General features: G+C 36.4%; 1 protein-coding gene and 1 pseudogene across 2 annotated transcripts in view; one reads left to right on the top strand and one right to left on the bottom strand.

The window, feature by feature from the left end:
* Window positions 1–18,976, bottom strand: part of LOC150103461 (phagosome assembly factor 1) — a 408,178-nt gene that overhangs the window by 118,551 nt on the left and 270,651 nt on the right. For both annotated transcript variants that reach the window (XM_090398202.1, XM_090398201.1), the window contains one exon: window positions 11,397–11,476. In XM_090398202.1, the coding sequence (XP_090254328.1) occupies window positions 11,397–11,476 (80 nt within the window). The remainder of the gene's footprint in view (window positions 1–11,396; window positions 11,477–18,976) is intronic.
* On the top strand, window positions 8,964–9,079 carry LOC150103464 (U6 spliceosomal RNA; annotated as a pseudogene).

Below are 18,976 nucleotides of genomic sequence, written 5' to 3'. Positions count from 1 at the left end.
ACCTCTTGTGCTGAAAGAAGAACCTTATAATATCAGAAATACTGTGATGGCAAGATGGCTTGTCATGGTTCTTCCATCTTTGTCTGATGACATGGTAGTAAAGAGCATAAAATGCAAAAGATCAAACTGTCCTAATTTGCAAGGGAAATCATAGCTTACTCATGAGCATTGAAGAGTGGAAAGGAGATTCAAAAGATCAAGGCTGGAGCATGCAAGGAGGCAAAGAGGATTTATACCAACTATCTATTGGAAAACTTTGTTATGAGGAGAAGGCAACAGTAAAGAAAGCCTCAAAGGAGACATTAGCCCATATGTCTTTTCCTCCTCAGAATTTTTCCCATACCTGAGTGGTATGATTTACTTGTAGTCTCCATTAGAATTAAAGAAAAAAAAATTAATATGGTCTCACTCCTAGATTTAGATTAGTGGAACCATTTCTATACTAGAAATGGTTCCACTAATCTAAATCCATCATCATCATAATCAAATTCCTGACATATATCCTCAGGGGGTACAGGATCTTATGATAATACTACATGAAATGTTACATCATTATTAATTTCCTATCAACAATTTTCCTCCAGATTAGCCATTATCTATCAGCATTCCAATATTATCAGATCTTATATTTCTGTCTTCTAAGGCACTTTTTACTGTATCAATCCACCTACATCTTGGTCTTCCTCTGGGTCTTTTTCCTGCTGTCTGGCAAAGAACACTTGTTTAACTACTCTTTCCCCTCCCGTTCTGAGATTAGCTCTGATAACACATTCCTGAATGCTCACAGTGTCAAGTTCTTTCCTAATATCCTCATTTTTAATATGATACTGCCACTGATGCCACTTGTGCTCAGTCCCCTCATATCTGTTGTCTCCAGTCTTTGATCAAGAGTTTTATTTCTAACCCAGCTCTCAAATTCATAATTTAAAATTGGTTTGAACACTGTCTTGTATACAGCTAGTTTAGTGTTTTAACTAATTGCTCTCTTATTCCATATAAATTTATCCAATTAACTTCCTACCCTGCCAGCTTTGCTAATTCTGCTGTTTATTTCAAATTTAATTTGCCTTCTTCACTAAATATTGTGCCTAAATAGCTGAAATGTTTCACTTGTTGTATAGATCATTCGTTTTCATTCAGGATGCAGTTGCTGTTTTCAATGTTTCTGCATATTTTCAGTATCTTAGTCTTTTTAATGCTGATTTTCATATCAAATTTATTACAGCAGTTATTCAATTTGGTCAGGGAATCCTGCAGACCTTGTCCTAGGTTTATTTAGGAGTATAACATCATCTGCATAAAGTAAAGAGCTGAGATTAACATCTCCAATTTTGATATCAGGTTTAATACCACTTTCCTTCATAATGTGATCTATACAAGTGATGAATAACAGTGGAGATAATGTACACCATTGTCATGCATTTGTACTTGTATCAATTCTAACTGCTGATTTACAACTCAAATAGAGACTATGCATTGCTTGATATAATGTCCCATTAACACCATATAATTGGAGAGTTTTGAACAGCTTTCCTCTTGGCACCTTGTCATGTGCCGTTTCCAGACCTACAAAACTTAAATACAGATCCTTGTCATATTCCCATGATTTCTCAACTATGAGGGTGGTCTGAAAAGTTCTAGGCCTAACAATGAAAAACAAATTTATAATTTCAAAATTATTTTTATTTTTCAACATAATCTCTCTTAAGGCTAATACATTTATTCGTGTGATGCTCAAGCGCCATTATCCTATCCCTATAGTGGTTCTCAGTAAGATCTGCAAAATATCCCTCTACAGCTGCAATCACCTCTTGATTCAAAGAAAAACGCTGACCAGCAAGGAAAAATTTAATTGTGGGAAGAGATAGAAGTCAGAGGGAGCCAAATCTGGGGAATAGGGTGGATGTTCAAGCGATTCATAGTGCAGAATTGCTTGAACATCCCTTAATTTTCCCATTGTCAAAACACCTTTGTGGGCAAGTGCATTGTCCTGATGAAAGATGATTTTTTTTCTTCTGCAAACCAGATCTTTTCTCATGAATTTTTTCACCTAGTCTGGTTAAAAGATTGGAATAATATTCCCCAGTTATTGTTTTACCCTTTTCAAGATAATTAATAAACAAAATGCCTTTAGCATCTCAAAACACTGATGCCATGACCTTTCTGAGTTCTGGGTTTTCTATCCTTGCAGATTACCTCACCACATGCCTCTCTGGCTGAATCATTCGGTTTTCTATATGGTTTGCCATTGAATTTCCAAGGTTGGTTCTTGTTTTTAACTTCATTTAGTTTTTTTTAAATAATGTTTGTGTATTTGAGTCTACAGTCACATCTGATAGCTGTTCAACTTTGATTTTCAAAACTTTCTTACACACCCCCTTGTTTTCAATATGAAGTTCAATGAGACTTTTCGTCTTCCTTGCATCTTCTCTCCATGTGAATTTGTGCACATTTTTATGTTAGAACATGGTGTTAGTAATAACTAGTCTAAGTCCTGAGCAGAACTCCAGCAGGTACTTACCATTATTATTAGATTTGCTCTTTTCTCTAAAGATTCTTATATGTCTTTTAATCATTTCCTACTGTACTGTTTAGATCTCCAAGAAGGACCAACTTTTCCTTTTTCGTTGTATCAGCTGCCTGATCTAATGCCTTGAAAAATTCCTCCACCTCTTTCTTAGTAGAACCTTTTGTGGTACCATAAACATGATTAAGTCTCATTGTCCAGTTCCCCATTCTGATATTGGCCCACATCACTCTATTTGATATTGTCTGCCATTCACTAAATATGTGGATATTCTAGAAGAATATCCGCATATTTAGTGTTTAATGTTATAGCTACTCCTTTTTCCTGATCGTCATTGTCTGAATATAACATCTCGTATTTGTTGCTTAGAAAGATCTCATCTGTTTTTGTCTTCTTTATTTCAGTAACAGCTATTATATCACTCTGGTACTTATTCTTCTTCTAGTTCCATTTCTTTTCTATTGATGCTTCTTGATAAATCTTGATCTCTGCTGATGTTGAGTTGGGGTTTGTTCCAGTAGCTGACCTTTCGCTGTTCACCCTGGTTCCTCATTGAAAACAATGGGGGCCTTGTTTAACCAGGTGATGCTCTAGCTGGCATGATATTTCATCATGTTATACCATCATTGAGTTATGGTTTAAACCATTATTACCATTATTTAAACCATTATAAGAATATAATTTGGTTGGCTAAATCCCAAATTGCCAGCCCGTCTTCGTTCATTCAGTAACCAGGTAGATACCCAACAGGATGCACCATGAGAAGGTGAGGACTGACATCAGGTCAGAATCCCTGACCTGATGTCGGTTTTCTGCATTCCTCAAAAAGCCACGTGGAAGTCTCCTCCTAGTTATCCAGCCTTGACACTTAAGCACTCCAACTCAGCAGCTATCCTTATTGTATACAACCAAAAATTCCCAAAAAATTTGCTGCATTCTTCAAATAATTGCTGGGTGACAGAGGAAAGGAATGTTTCATTAATCTGCATAATGAGAAGCTGCTATACTTTCTTCACCAGATGCAATCAATACCACCAATAGTGATATCAGCAATTTTTTTTTTTTTTTTTTTTTTTTTTTTCATAGGAGAAGCTGCATGATAGAATGTTGCTATGGCATGGTGGTAGTGCATTTAGCAGTGTCTGTGACATACTGGCTATGCTGACGTCTAGACTTTGATATTAGATGTTATATTGAAGATGTGCAAGCAAAGTCAATTTAAGATAGTAAGGTCACTTAAAAAATAAGAAATGAAATATCATCAAAGCAGGAATTTGAGAGTGAGAGGAAGATACAGAGAAAGATCAAGAATTATACAAATCGATGCAGTCAGCAGTGTTTAGAAGACAGAAATAAGAACTGACAAATTATTATTATTATCCTAAGACCCCCAAGGAGTCAAAGATTCATCTAGGAGGTCTGTTTGTCATACACACGGCTCACCATACTACTCTTCAATCAGATAACTCTGGAAGAGGTTGAAGTATTCACTTCAACCTCTATCTCACAGATGTCTGTTACATTTCTTCTTCTTGTTCTTAAAATTTGGCACTGAAAATCTATTAAATACATTCAGAAATGTCTGTTTTTGCAGAACAAAAGACAGAACAATGAAAGTAAAATTAAATCTTCAATTTGTAGTGGCATTTTAGAAATAACACTAACAACGTTGTAATGCCAATTCTGACATTACAACATTGTCAGTATCAATTATGATATAAATATATATAACAGAAAAGATGAAGAAACATTTGGTATTCTGATATATCTTGATCTGATAATATTTCACTGAATTACCATATTACATGATGGTGAAGATGGATAATGTAGTAGCTAAAATGTTATCCATTTAAAACTTTTTCAACGTGTTGGATATACTTTACAAATGAAAAAAAAAAAAAAAAAAAAAATTAAAGAAAGGTTAATTCTGTTATCAATAAAATAAATAGTGTGGCAAAAAAAAAAGACAGATGAGTTACAAATAATAATAATAAATAAAGATATCTAAAATGAAAATACCTTCGCCATGGGATCCTTAGGGGTCTCATGCCAGATCCAAACCTGGATAAAGGAGGAGGGTCAGTTAGATGAGTGTCGATGCTCTGACCCATAAAGAAAAAACATGACTGTTATGTGATGCTTCTACGATCAACAGATAAAACATGCCAGCTCAGATGTCACCCAGATGAACAAGGTCCATAATACCAATCAAGCGATCAGGGTTAGATCGAAAAGTGGGATACGAAAGGAAACAGAAACTGAAACTAACAGAACTGTTCTCAGTATGAACATGGAACGTACAGACACTTTGGATGTCAGGAAAACTAGAATTACTTCGCGAGGAAATGAAGAGATATCAGTGTGATATACAACTGGTGGAGACGCGATGGACATCATTAGGAGAGATAAATGGATGCAAAGTCATATGGTCAGGACATGACACCAAGCACGAAGCAGGAGTTGGTTTCCTTCTTAACAAAAAAGCTAGAAAGGCACAATTAGGCTACAAACCAGTCAATGAATGAATCACAGTAGCAAGATTTCAAGCAAAACAATTTAATATATCAATAGTCCAGACATAAGCACCCACACCTGACAGCAAAGATGAAGATATTGACTTATTCTACAAATATCTAACAGTGACAATAGAAACAATACCAAAGCAAGATGTACTAATTATTGAAGGAGATTTGAATGTCAAAGTTGGAATAGATAATGATGGTTGGGAAAGTGTCATGGGAGAATATGGTTTTGGAGAAAGAAATGAACAAGGTGAAAAAATGTTAGAATTTGCTGTGGACCACAAGATGATGATCTGTAACAGAAGATTCCAGCAAAAGGAGTGTAGAAAATGGATGTGGTGATCAAATGATGGGAAAACCAAGAACATGATCGATATGATTACGATTAAAAGAAGATGGATAACATCAATGTCAAACTTTTCAAGGGGGGGGGGAGGATATAGACTCAGATCATAGTTTAGTGATCGCAAACATCAATTTGAAATTAAAAATAAAATATAAACCCCATCATCAGAAACGAAGAGACCAGCAAGAATAAGTGAAGCAGAAACAGGAAGAAGGTACAGAACAGTGTTAGAAGAGACACTTAAAAGTGTGGAGAAAGAAGAAAATTCAAATCTAAGAGTGAATTAGAAGAAGAGAAGATCAAGAAGAAGTGGATTAGACAAGAAACACTGAAGTTAGTACAGGAGAAGAGAATGTTGAAGATAAGAAGGGATACATCAGAACAAATAGAGGAGCAGTATAGAAGAAAGTGTGATGAGGTGAAAAAAGCAGTCAGAATGGATAACATGAAATGGTTAGAAGCCCAATGCAATAATATAGAACAGCACTATGGAGAGCATAAAACTAGGGAGGTGTACAAAATTATTAGAACCATTAATAGCAGGTGGCAACCAAAATAGACCACAATTAAAGATGAAAAAGGAAAAGTATTGATGAATAAAGATAAAAATTGTAGAGCGGTGAACAAGATACTGTAGTGAGTTACATGAAGAAAACCTAGACTTAGCATTGGGAAACTGATTGAAGAACTGAAGCTGAATCACCATCAGGTAATATGATATAGACATTTTAAAAGGAGAGGTAGAAAAAGCAATAGGATGACTAAAATACAAGAGTCCTGGTAACGATAACATCACTGGAGAAATGATTAAATATGGTGGCGAAAGCATGGTTACAGAAATGCACCAACTACATAATATGGTAAGGTTGACGAGTCACTTTGGTAAGGTGATGATGATATTGACAGAAAGATTGAGAACACAATTGGAAGCATACTTTACGGACGAGCAAGCAGGATTTAGGAAAGATAGAAGCACAATTCAACAGATTTTGACAATGTGGTTAATAGCAGAGAAAGCTAGGAGAAAAAACAAAACAAAAACATATATATCTGCTTTGTTGATTTTCAGAAGGCATTTGACAGTATCGACCAGAAAGTGAGATTAGCAGTGCTAGAATCCTATGGAATTGATAGAAAACTGATAGCTATATTAAGAGATGTTTACAAGAATGCAGTTGCAGCAGTTAGAATAGGTGATGATTTGGGGAAATGGTTTAGAACAAGCAGAGGTACTAGACAAGGGGACCCAATCGCACATTTAGAAAGAGCAATGGATAAAATGAAGGAAGGTTTGAAATGAATATTGGTACATGGGATGAGAATTAACAATCCAAGATTTGCAGGCGACATTGTTATTATGGAAGAAGAAGAAAGAGAACTAAAAAAAACATTGAAACTGTTTTAAATGAGGAAGGAAAGGGAGAGATTTGGACTTGTTATGAACTTGGAAAAAACAAAGACAATGGTATTTGGTGAGAAGAACATGAAACAAAAGATACAAGTGGATGGAATTGATATAGAAAATGTAAAACAGTTCACATACTTGGGAAGTAAAATGATATATACGATTTAGACTGTAAAAAAGAAATAAAGATCAGTGTTGGAAACATGCATCTTTAGAAGTGTACTGTATAAATCTGAAACATGGGTAATAAATAAGGAATCAAGAAAAAGAATTTTAGCATTGGAAAAAACTTGTTACAAGAAGATTCTAAGAATAGGATGGGTATAGAAAATCACAAATGAAGAGCTCTATTGGAAGATACAACCAAAGGAGAATCTAATGCAGAAGATTATAAAATGGAAGCTGCAATTATTTGGACACATCTGCAGAATGAGTGAAGACCAGAAGATAAAGACATTCATGTTTGGTATTATGGATGGTGTAAACAGAAGAGGTAGACCATACAGAGAATGGATAGATGACATAAAGGACTGGTGTGGAATGGATGTACAGAAACTGCGACACTGTGCACCGGACAAAGAAAGGTGGGAGAAGATAGTGAAGGAGTATCGGACACCAATGGGCAGCGAGTCCATGGTTCGTGATGATGATGATGAAAGTGAAAAGATGCTAAAAAAGTAGAGAAGCATGCCTTTGGCATTCCTACTGACCTCAAACTAGTTGGTCCTCAGTTATTTTTCTGTAACACAAGAAGACTTGTAAATAAAACATTACAAACAACTTATAAGGATAGGGCTTGGCCTAAACAGAGCATACACATTTCAATGGTTTAGGCATTTTAAAATATTACATGGAATTTTCTGAAATTCGAGTTCCTGTATTATTTCCTTGCTTCAGCAGTACATATATGTACTTGTATATTATTTCATTCAAGCATACTTAAGTATACATTCATACTTGCTTCAGCAATAATACATATATTAGGCCATCCCAAAAGTAATGTCATTTTTAGCATTAAGTTTTGAAAAGATATAAAAGATAAATCACTTGCTAATTTAATTAAGTATATATATGCTCCATTTGAATCAATAACACTCTTCCAATGCTGTGAAAGCTTCATAATGCCATTTCTATAGAATTCAGAAGATTTGGAGGCAAAGAAATTGCATCAGCTCAGTTTCAATACCTCTAATGTATCATATTTTTTTAATTAATGAAATGTTGCAAACTTCAAAAGAAGTGGTAATCTGAACGTGCAAGATCAGACAAATACAGAGGATGTGGAAGCTTTTCCTAGCCAAGTTCCTCAATCTCAGTACAAGTGATTCTTGCACTATGAGGGCATGCATTATCATGATGAAAAACAACAGCCTTTCAATTGACCAGAAAACACCTCTTTTCTTTCAGTTTTTCATTCAATCAATCGAGTTGCTCACAGTATACTTCAGCTGTGATTGTTTGGCAAGACTTCAAAGTGCATAATATCAGCCATATCCCACCAAACACTTAACAAAATCTTCTGAGGGTGAAGGTCTTAATTTAGCTGAGATTTAGCCTGTTCCCCTGAATGACCCCACTGCCTTCATTGCTTAACATTGTTGTAAAGTATCCACTTTTGATCACCAGTGACCAAATAACTCAAAAACAAAGATTGAACCTCTTGAGAATGAAGAGCAGTACAAATGTTGATATGCTCTCTTTGATTATTGTTCATCAGTTTGTATGAACCCACTTACCAAGCTTTACTATTCCAAGTTCTTGCAAATGGCACCAGATGGTCAACGACGAATTAAGATCTTTGCTAAATCTTCAACAGTTGCATTTGCATTTCTTGCAATAGTGGCTTCCAGCATATCATTATCGAGAGAGACAGGGTGCCCAGAGCGAGAGGAGTCTTTCAAGCTCAAGTGCCTTGACGAATTTTTTGGCACCATTGCACCTTTTCACATTCAAAACATTATCACCATACACTTCTTGTGCATTTTTTTTTTACAGTGTTAGCAGCACAGTTGCCTTTTTTGAACTCATAAAGCATGTGCTCTTCAGTGACCTCCATAGTAATAAAAGGTTACATAAAACAATAACTTATGTATGATTCCTTAGAATGAGGCTGCCTCAGCTTAGCTACTTATAAAGCTATTCATGTTTAGACAAGCTGAGACACATTTGAATAAGTACAGTAGAAAAAATGACTAAAAAAAATTGGAACAATACAGAGAAGATTGACATGGCCCCTGCACAAGGATGATATGCAAAATTGTAAACCATTCAACATTCCAAGTCAAGACCATGCAGACTTGACTTGGAAGATTGTACAACATGAGGAATATTCTGTAAAGAAGGGGTATATGTAGACCTACAAGGCACATGATTATAACAAGCTTAAGATGAAGCTTAAATCTATGCCATGCATAAAACACTGAAGTGTAAGGATGGGAGATAGTTAAAGGTCATCTAGAAGAAGCCGTATTAAAGTATATACCTAAGGTAAAGAGAGTTAATCGGGTAGAAGTTAGATGGATGAGTAATATCATTAAGCATGAGGTACAGAAGAAGAAAATACTGTGGAGAGTATATAAAGAGAAAGTTGTCCAGCAAACTCACGAACAGTACAAGGATCAGGTATGGCAAGGAAGGCAAAATCAGATAATGAGAAGAATTTAGCCAAGCAGGCCAAAGGAAATCCCAACGAGTTCTTTTGTTATGTGGCAAGTGAGAGAAAGAATGACTATGGAAGATTAACCTTAATGAGTGATGATGGTTACGAGGTGACAGAAACAGATAAAATAATCAAGTGACTGAGTGACCACTTTGCAAGGGTATGTCTTCCTAGTGAGGTTACTGCTTTAACATGTGTGGCAGACACTAATGCGAGAACAGAGGTGGAGGATTGGAGATTCTTAGGATATTGCAAAATTTCAATGTAAATACAGCTGTGGAATTAGATGGGATATCAGCTAGGATTTTGCCAAAATGTGCAAGGGAACTGGCAATGCCTCTAACTAAGCTCTTTAAGTCTTAGCTCTGACAGTATTCCAAGAGAATGGAAAGAGGGCAAAATAATTTCCTTGCATAAGGAAGGTTCTAAGACTGCAGTAACAAATTATAGACCAATCAGTATCTCAGATGTAGTGGTAAAATTACTGGAAACATTGGTCAAAAAGAGAATTCAAGAATGGGAGGATAAAAATATGATACTGTATGAGGGGCAACATGGCTTTAAGAAGGGTCTATCATGCCTTAGTAATTTACTATCTTTTTTATAATAGAGTAATAGCAGAGTTGGATAAAGGGAATGGCTACATGATTCCACTGGATTTTGCAAAAGCATTTGACAGAATACCATATGGAACTCTATTATGCAAATTAGAACAAATGCAGATGGATATGACACTGGTTAGGTGGATAAGAGGGTGGCTACTAGACAGATATCAAAAATTGGTATATGGCCAAAGTCAAGGTGAAAACAGGTGACTAGTTGTGTGCCACAATGTTCTGTGCTTGGGCCATTGCAGTTTAATTTGTACATAAATGATATTGGAAATAACCTGAAAGGATATATTCAGTTGTTTGATGATGATGCAAAATTAGGTAGAGTAACAGTTAATCAAGGTGACATGGAGAGCTTGCAGAACAATTCAAATAGGCTGTATGGACAAAAGATAATGGATATCAGTTTCATGTGGAGAAATGTAAAGTTATGCATTTTGGGATAACTAAATTACAAGCTGTATATCACATTGATAGTGATATACAAAAAGATGAGGCTAGAGATTTAGGGATGGTGGTAGACGTAGTGAAGTTTAGAGGACATATTGCTAAGGTAGTCCAGAAGATTACTTGGCTATTGAAGAACACATTAACAAGTAGATATAAGGAAACTGTTATTCCTCATTTCCAGGAGATCAGACTGTGCTCAAGTCTGTCTCCTGGGTTTCTTGGGAATGAGGAAGTGGTGGAGAAGATTCAGAAGGGAGTGACCAAGATGGTTAGTGGTCTGTGGAATGTTCTCTATGAAGATAGATTGAAGGTGTGTGGACTGCAGAAGTTGGTTGCTAGGAGAAAAAAATGTATATAATAGAAACATTTAAGTTGCTTAAAGGGTTTTATAGGATTGATGCAGGGGAAATGTTTTAGCACTTCGCTGAAGTGGCCAAAATAAGGGGTCATCCCTGGAAGTTGAATAAAGGTGTGGTTAGTAGGGGTGTGAGGACTAGATTTTTTGCTCAGAGAGTTGTGAATGAGTGAAATGGGTTGCAAGAGTCAATTGTGAGTGTTTTATCTGTTAATGGGTTCAAGGAGAGGTATGATAGATTGTGTGATAGGAAATCTATTAAAATAAATCAAGTTAAAATAAAATTAAAAATAGGTATTTGAAAACATTTTCCATAAGTTACCACTAATCGGTAGCAATGTTTCTTAATAAATGGCAATAATAATGAAGATATTTCAAAAGGTGTGGTATTCTAGACTGAATTTAGATTTAAAAATCTACTGCAATTTTAAGAATTTCTCAGAGTATAATTATTACTATAGTAATTACTGTTAAACAATAATTGGATTAATGAAATCAATTTCTAAAAAGTTCATAGTCACCTCCTGGATGAGTTGCCCCAAAAGAATGGTCTATCTGTTCTATTGTCGGAGGTACTTCAGGAGAACAAAATGCAATACCACTAAACAGAAAATACACAAATGATTACATACTAGTGAAAATTTTAATAGCAGTAAATAAATATATTCAATAATAGCAGTAAATGAAATATCAATTTTTGCCAAAAATATTTTTTGGCAAAAAAATAAGGATGCTGCATTTTTAAAAATAAGTCTGAATATTTACTACTACTGGAACATTTCATAAATTATAATAATATCTTAAAATTTAAATTTTTACTGTAGCAAACAAAGAAAAAAAAAAGACAGTTGACTTGAGGGGCATGGGAGAGAAAACTTCACCCTTGTTGGAGATCAAAACATGAGAGAAATTAATATCAGACATATTTCTATATGTTGTGAATATCTAGAGAAAAGAAGAAAGCTAATAATAGAGATAAGTACTTGCTGGATTTCTGTTCAGGACATGAGACTAATCATTACTAACAACATGTTCCAACAAATACACTAATTCACATGGAGAGAAGACAAGAAATAAGAAAAATCTCCATGCCCATGTTACTGTTGACTCTGTTGAGCTCTATTTTGCTTTATTTGTATTTTTATTTGCTTTATATTTTTATTCAATCTCTCACACATGGCAATGCATTTGTGAGTGGTAAGGTGTAGTAAAAATCTTCTTAGCATTTAGCAATTTACAGAATTGTAACAGCAATTCAGATGTAAAATTTGCTCCTTGATCTGAAAGAAAAGTCTGAGGAGCTCCATACCTACAAATAATCATATTCAAGAACTTTCTTGCAACAGTCTTTGCAGTTTGATCTTTCATTACAACTCCTTCAAGAAATCTGGTAAGCATATACATGGCTACTAGAATATACTTATTGCTTTTTAGTAGTAGTTGGCAGTGGACTTACAGCAACAGCCTGAAAAGGTCTTGTTGAAATAGAAAATGGTTGCAATGGAGCTTTTCCCTCTAAAAGTGGATCTTATTTGAAACATATGTGATTTAACATATGTGACTATGTCAGTTTCATACCGCTCTAGATGTGCCTATTCTTCATTCTTTGCCAAGTTCTAGAAATTGCTTGCCATCCTGCCAAGTCAGAATCATGGAAAGTGTACATAATCCATAGAATCATTTGAGTTGGTGAAAATATATTTTCACTTTAACCTTCCTTCTTCCATATGTCTAGATAGGAGTAATTTATCCTTATCCAAATATAAGTTTTCCAAATTTAAAAATGTATCTAACTGAGTTTCACCTCCCAATACAGCTTCATAAATAGTTTTTAGTACAGGATCATCTTTCTAAGCTTGAATAATCTGATCCATTTCCCAGATTGGCGAGCTCAGTTCTTTATTCACTTTATGAAAAACATGAATTTGGGGGTTGTTTTCATCTTGATCCAAATGGTTATCTCTAGATGATTCGTCATTATCATATCCTAAAGATCCAGATAAGTAATCTTCTCCCACATTTCTTTTTCCTGGAATATAAGCCATATCAATATTATATTCCTGTAGTTCCCAGTGCCAACCTAAGGGTGGGCACTGAGAACTACAGGAATAACAAAGGCTGGTGATCAGATCTTATTTTAATATGTTGTCCTAATAACAAATAGCTAAATTTTCTCAATGGAAAGATTATCACTAGTGCCTCCTTCTCTAAGGTCAAGTAGTTTAGTTTTGGACCTATAATTTCCTACTCACAAAGACTACCAACTTAAAATCATCTCCTTTCTTCTGTTCTAATACAGAAGCAACAATATAGTCATTTGAAGCATCAGCAGAAAGATAAAAAAATTTTCACCAAATTTAGGGTAAATGAGAACTGGAGCTCTAATCAATGCTAGTTTTGAGTTGTCAAATGCTTCTTGTTGAGCTTTATCCCAAATCTAACACTTTTGCTGTCAAGGTCTCAATAAGTGTAAAAAATTAAGAATAAATTTTCTATAGAAATTTAACATGCCGATAAATCTACAAAACTTGCCTGTTTTTGGAACTTTGGCTGATAACATACCTTCTACATTTGTATGTGTTGGCATAATTCACTTTTTTATTGATTCTCTGGTCTAAGTACTCAGCTTCTAGTTTTAAGAGAAACATGTGCCATAGTTCTATTAATAAACAAGGTGTAACTATTAAATAACAAGACTGGTTGCAAAAATGTGGTTTATTATTATAATTATACAACTTAATTGTTATCCCCTTCAACATACTCCCCCTCTATCTATACACCGTTAGATATGAATTTTCCATTGTTGGAAGCAGTCTGCAAGTCATCAGGTGTTATCTGCTTCAGCATTGCTGTCGTTTTCTCCTTTACCTAATCCACTGACTGAAAATGGGTGCCCTACAATGTGGATTTCAACTTTGAAAAAAGGTAAAAGTTGCGTGGGACTAAGTCTGGCGAGTAAGGTGGATGGTTCAACACTGGGATCTTCTTATCAGCCAGATACTGCTTTACAGACAGTGCACTGTGGGCTGGAGTGCTGTCCTGATGGAGAATCCATGCATTGTTCTTCTACAGACTGGGTCTCTTCTTCCTCACTTGTTCTCTCAGCTTGGCCAGAACCTCAAGGTAATAATGTTGGTTAACTGTCTGACCCCTCTGGTACCCATTCAACCATTACCACACCATTGATATAAATAAAAAAAAAAAAAAAATAGCAGCATTGTCTTCACTTTTGACTTACTCATTCTTGGTGACATAGGAGTTTTCCAGTGCATCGATTGTCCGTTTGTTTCTGGTTTGTACTAGAAAATCCATGTCTTATCACATGTGATGATCTTCTCCTGTAAGTCCGGCTCCACTGTCAGCTGTTCCGGCAGCACTACTGAAGCAGATAATACCTGATGACTTGAAGCACTGCTTCCAACAATGGAAAATTCATATGCAACAGTGTACAGATAGAGGTGTATAGATATAATAAACCAGGTTTTGGAAACCTGTCTCATTATTTAATAGCCACAGCTCGTATACACAAAAACACAAAGTAAAAGTGTTATTTATTAAATATACTACTATATATATTTCAGTCCAAAATTAACAGACCTCGTCAGTGGTTTAAAACAGTTGTTACAAGGCAGAATGAAAAATTGATTTATTCAAAATAGAATGTGCTGCGTGATGTTAAATCACTAATGCTGTTATGCTTTCACTGAAGAAAAAGTTAATCATAAAAGTGTAAAATAAATTGAATATATATATATATATATATATATATATATATATTCGACTCGCATAGAGTCACAAACGACTCTATGCGCAGGTTATGCAGATGGTGTGGTGTGGAATGAGTTTGATGGGCGAAAGGATTTATACAAGATTGATGGCCTGCATCTGAATGGATTTGGTGTGCGGAGACTAGAAAAAGTGTTCCTGAATGACGTGAAACTGGATGTGCAGAAGCAGGGCAACTAGAACTACCAATGGGGGGGGGGGGAGTGGATATGCGGACATCAGTGAGACAGTTGAGTGTAAGAATGTATATAATGTACCAGAGCCAGTACTAAAGACAAGTAATTGAAATGGGATAGTTAGAATAACGCATCAAAATAGGAGTGGGACAAAGGGACCTCTGCATTTCATGTATACTAATGCCAGGAGTATTAGGAACAAAAAGGAAGAATTTTTGGCCTTGGTTAGTTCTTCCTGGCCACAGGTTATTGGCATTAGAGAAACATGGCTGACGGAAGAAGATATAGTTAATGGGATAGAATGTGTAGGTTATAGTGTGTTTAGGAGGGACAGAGAGAATAAAATGGGGGAGGGGTGTTCTTGATGATAGCCAATGAACTGCAGCCAAGGAGAATTGAAGTTGTATTGCAGGATAGTGAAAAGAGCTCATTTGAGGCTATTTGGTGTGAGATTGTGATTAGCAGAACAAAATATACAGCTGGGTGTTGCTATAGACCAGGTGATGGAATAGATGGTGGAGATAGTATGCATAAACAAATTGATGAAATGAGTGGAAGGAGGGTAATTATTATGGGGGATTTCAATTATGGTAACATTGATTGGAAGGAGGAGAGGACACATGTGAGGAAGGAAATGGATTTTATTCAATTATTAAGGGATAACTATCTGAGATAGCATGTAACAGAAAATACTAGGGGGTGTAAGAGTGCTTGACCTGGTAATAGCATCTGAGAATTTGACTGTAATGAATATGACCATGTTGCCACTTACTGGTGAGAGTGATCATAAGGTCTTGACCTGAGAGGTGGCTAAAGGTGTGGAATTTTTGAGGAATTACCGTGCTGGCAAGTATAACAAGCTTAAGAGATTGCTTGGTTCAGTGCCATGGCATGTAAAACTGCAAGGGCTGGATGTCAATAGAGCATGGGAAGTGGTCAAGGAGCATTTACAGGAGGTTATGGCTGATTGTATACCTAGGGTCCAAATAGTAAAACAAGTAGGGGTGAAATGGATGAATAACCATTAACCTTGAGCTGCAAAAAAAGAAACAACTGTGGAGGGAATTTAAAGAAAGAGGTGACCTGCAGACACACGAACGGTATAAAGCGCAGACCAGAAGGGAAACGAGTGTGGTAAGAAAAGCAAAAGCGGATTATGAAAGGAAACTAGCTATGCAAGCTAAAGAGAATCCCAAACAGTTCTTTAAATATGCTGCAAGCAAAAAAAAAACTGTACACAGCAGAATGATTTTAAGGAATGCCGATGGTAAGGAGGTCACTGAATCAGTCGATATAGTGGAATTACTGAGTGAGCATTTTGCAAGAGTATATCATCCAGGTAGTGACACTGAAAGAATGAAGGAACCATTAGTTTATACAGGAATTGTGATGAATGAATGAAGTGGAGGTGAATAGTCTATTACAGAACCATAATGTGAATATATCTGTGGGATTGGATGGTATAACGGCACGGATATTGCGTAAAGCGGCTAAAGAACTATCAGTGCCCTTGACCATGTTGTTTAATCTGAATCTCAGGTCTGGTTTAATCCCAAAGGTGTGGAAAGAGTGGAAAATAGTTCGACTGCATAAAGGAGGATCCAAGACTACGGTTGCAAATTACCAACCGATCAGCATATCAGGAGTCATTGTCAAGGTCTTGGAGAAAGTAGTCAAGGGAAAAATACAGGAATGGATTGATGAAAATGAGATACTGTATGGGGGACAGCATGGGTTTGTGAAGGGTAGATCATGCCTCAGTAACTTGCTCAAGATTTATAACAAGGTGACAGCTGAACTGGATAAGGGTAATGGGTTTACAGTGATACTGCTGGAGCTGGCTAAGGCCTTTGACAGGATACCACATAGAATTCTAATCTGTAAACTGCAACATATGGGAATGGATATAATGTTGATGAGATGGATAGGTGGGTGGTTGATGGAGAGATATCAAACAGTAGTTTATTCAGGAGTAGAATCCAAAAGACAGCCTGTGACTAGTGGTGTGCCACAGGGTTCTGTTCTTGGACCACTGCTGTTTAATTTGTTCATTAACGATATAGGGAAGGATCTAAGAGGAACAGTTCATTTGTTCGCTGATGATGCAAAGTTGGGTAGGGCGATAGTGAATGCAGAAGATGTCAAAATCTTGCAGGGCGACTTGGATAGATTGGAGTTCTGGGCTAAGGAGAATGGATGTCAATTTAATGTGACAAAATGTAAGGTTATGCATTTTGGGGTGAAAAGATTAGCAGCAGTATACCACATTGGTGGAACTATACTCCAGGAGATTGATGAGTTCAGAGACCTGGGAGTGTTGGTGGATAGGGAGATGAAGTTTAGGGGACACATTGCAAAAGTGGCTAAATCAGCTCATCGAATCACTTGGTTGCTGAAAAATACTTTGACGAGCAGAGACAAGCAAGTTATTGTTCCTCTGTACCAAGCCTTGATAAGACCTCATCTCGACTACTGTGCCCAGATTTAGTCACCTAGGTTTCTTCTTGATGGAGAGGAGGTGGACAGGATCCAGATGGAAAGTGACCAAGATGATAGCAGGTCTATGGAATGAACCTTATGAGAACAGGTTGAAGATTTGTGGGTTGCAGAAATTGGTTGATAGGTGGAAAAATTGAGATATGACTGAGACATTCAAATTGCTAAAGGGTTTCTATAGGATTAATTCAGAGGATATTTTTGAGATCAGGACTGGTGGTGGGAGAACTAGGGGACACCTATGGAAGCTGGGCAGGAGTGTGGTTAGCAAGGGTGTTAGAGCTGGGTTCTTTACTTTTAGAGTGGTAAATGGGTGGAATAAGCTGCCAGAATCTGTTGTGGGTGCTATGACAGTGAATGATTTCAAGGCAAGGTATGATAGATACTGTGAGAATGTCGAATAGTTGTGTGGACATGATGTTTAGGGCCTCCCTCGATGAGTCTAAGGACTCCTGGAGTCACCCATAATAATAGTAATAATATATATAAAATCTATATCATATTAAAGAGATCATCAGATAGATGTAGTATCTAGTTGGTTTCTTAAGGCCTTTCTATTTCGATAAAATCAATTGTTTGCATTCTACTTTGTAACAACTGTTTTAAGCTACTAACAATGGTCTGTTAATTTTGGACTGAAATATATGGTAGTATATTTAAAAAATAATACTTTTACCTTGTGTTCCCATGTATATATTGTATATACTCAACTACTTTCAAAAAAATTGGCATTTAGAACCTTTTCAAGATAAATTTGCTTCATTTCCTTAATAACATTCCATAGCATCTTATTATTATTACGGGCGACTCCAGGGAGTCCTTAGGCTCATCGAGAGAGGCCCTAAACATCATGTCCACACAAATATACGACATTCTCATAGTATCTATCATACCTTGCTTTGAACTCACTCACCGTCATAGTACCCACAACAGACTCTGGCAGCTTATTCCACTCATCTACCACTCTAAAAGTAAAGAACCCAGCTCTAACACCGCTGCTAACCACACTCCTGCCCAGCTTCCGTAGGTGTCCCCTAGTTCTCCCACCACCAGTCCTGATCTCAAAAATATCCTCTGAATTAATCCTATAGAAACCCTTTAGCAATTTGAATGTCTCAATCATATCTCCCCATTTCTGCCTATCAACTAATTTCTGCAACCCACAAATCTTCAATTTGTTCTCATATGGTTCATCCCATAGACCCACTATCATCTTAGTCACTCGCCTCTGGATCCTCTTTACCTCCTCCCCATCAAGAAGGAACATAGGTGACCAAATCTGGGCACAGTAGTCGAGATGAGGTCTTATTAAGGCTCGGTACAGAGGTACAATAACTTGCTTGTCTCTGCTCATCAAGGTATTTTTCAACAACCAAGTGAGTTGATGAGCTGATTTAGCTACTTTTGCAATGTGCCCTTGCCCACTAAATTTCATCTCCCTATCCACCAATTCTCCCAAGTCCCTGGCCTCATCAATCTCCTGGAGTACAGTTCCACCAATGTGGTATACTGCTGCTAATCTTTTCACCCCAAAATGCATAACCTTACATTTTGTCACATTAAATTGACATCCATTCTCCTTAGCCCAGAACTCCAATCTATCCAATTAGCCCTGCAAGATTTTGACATCTTCTGCATTCACT

This window comes from Typopeltis vanoorti, chromosome 9 (genome assembly GCF_054136105.1).
Source record: "Typopeltis vanoorti isolate ZY-2024b chromosome 9, IOZ_Tvanoo_1.0, whole genome shotgun sequence".
Classification (NCBI taxonomy): domain Eukaryota; kingdom Metazoa; phylum Arthropoda; class Arachnida; order Uropygi; family Thelyphonidae; genus Typopeltis; species Typopeltis vanoorti.
The sequence above is the reverse complement of the archived record's forward strand: the minus strand, read 5'-3'. Positions and strand labels throughout refer to the sequence as shown.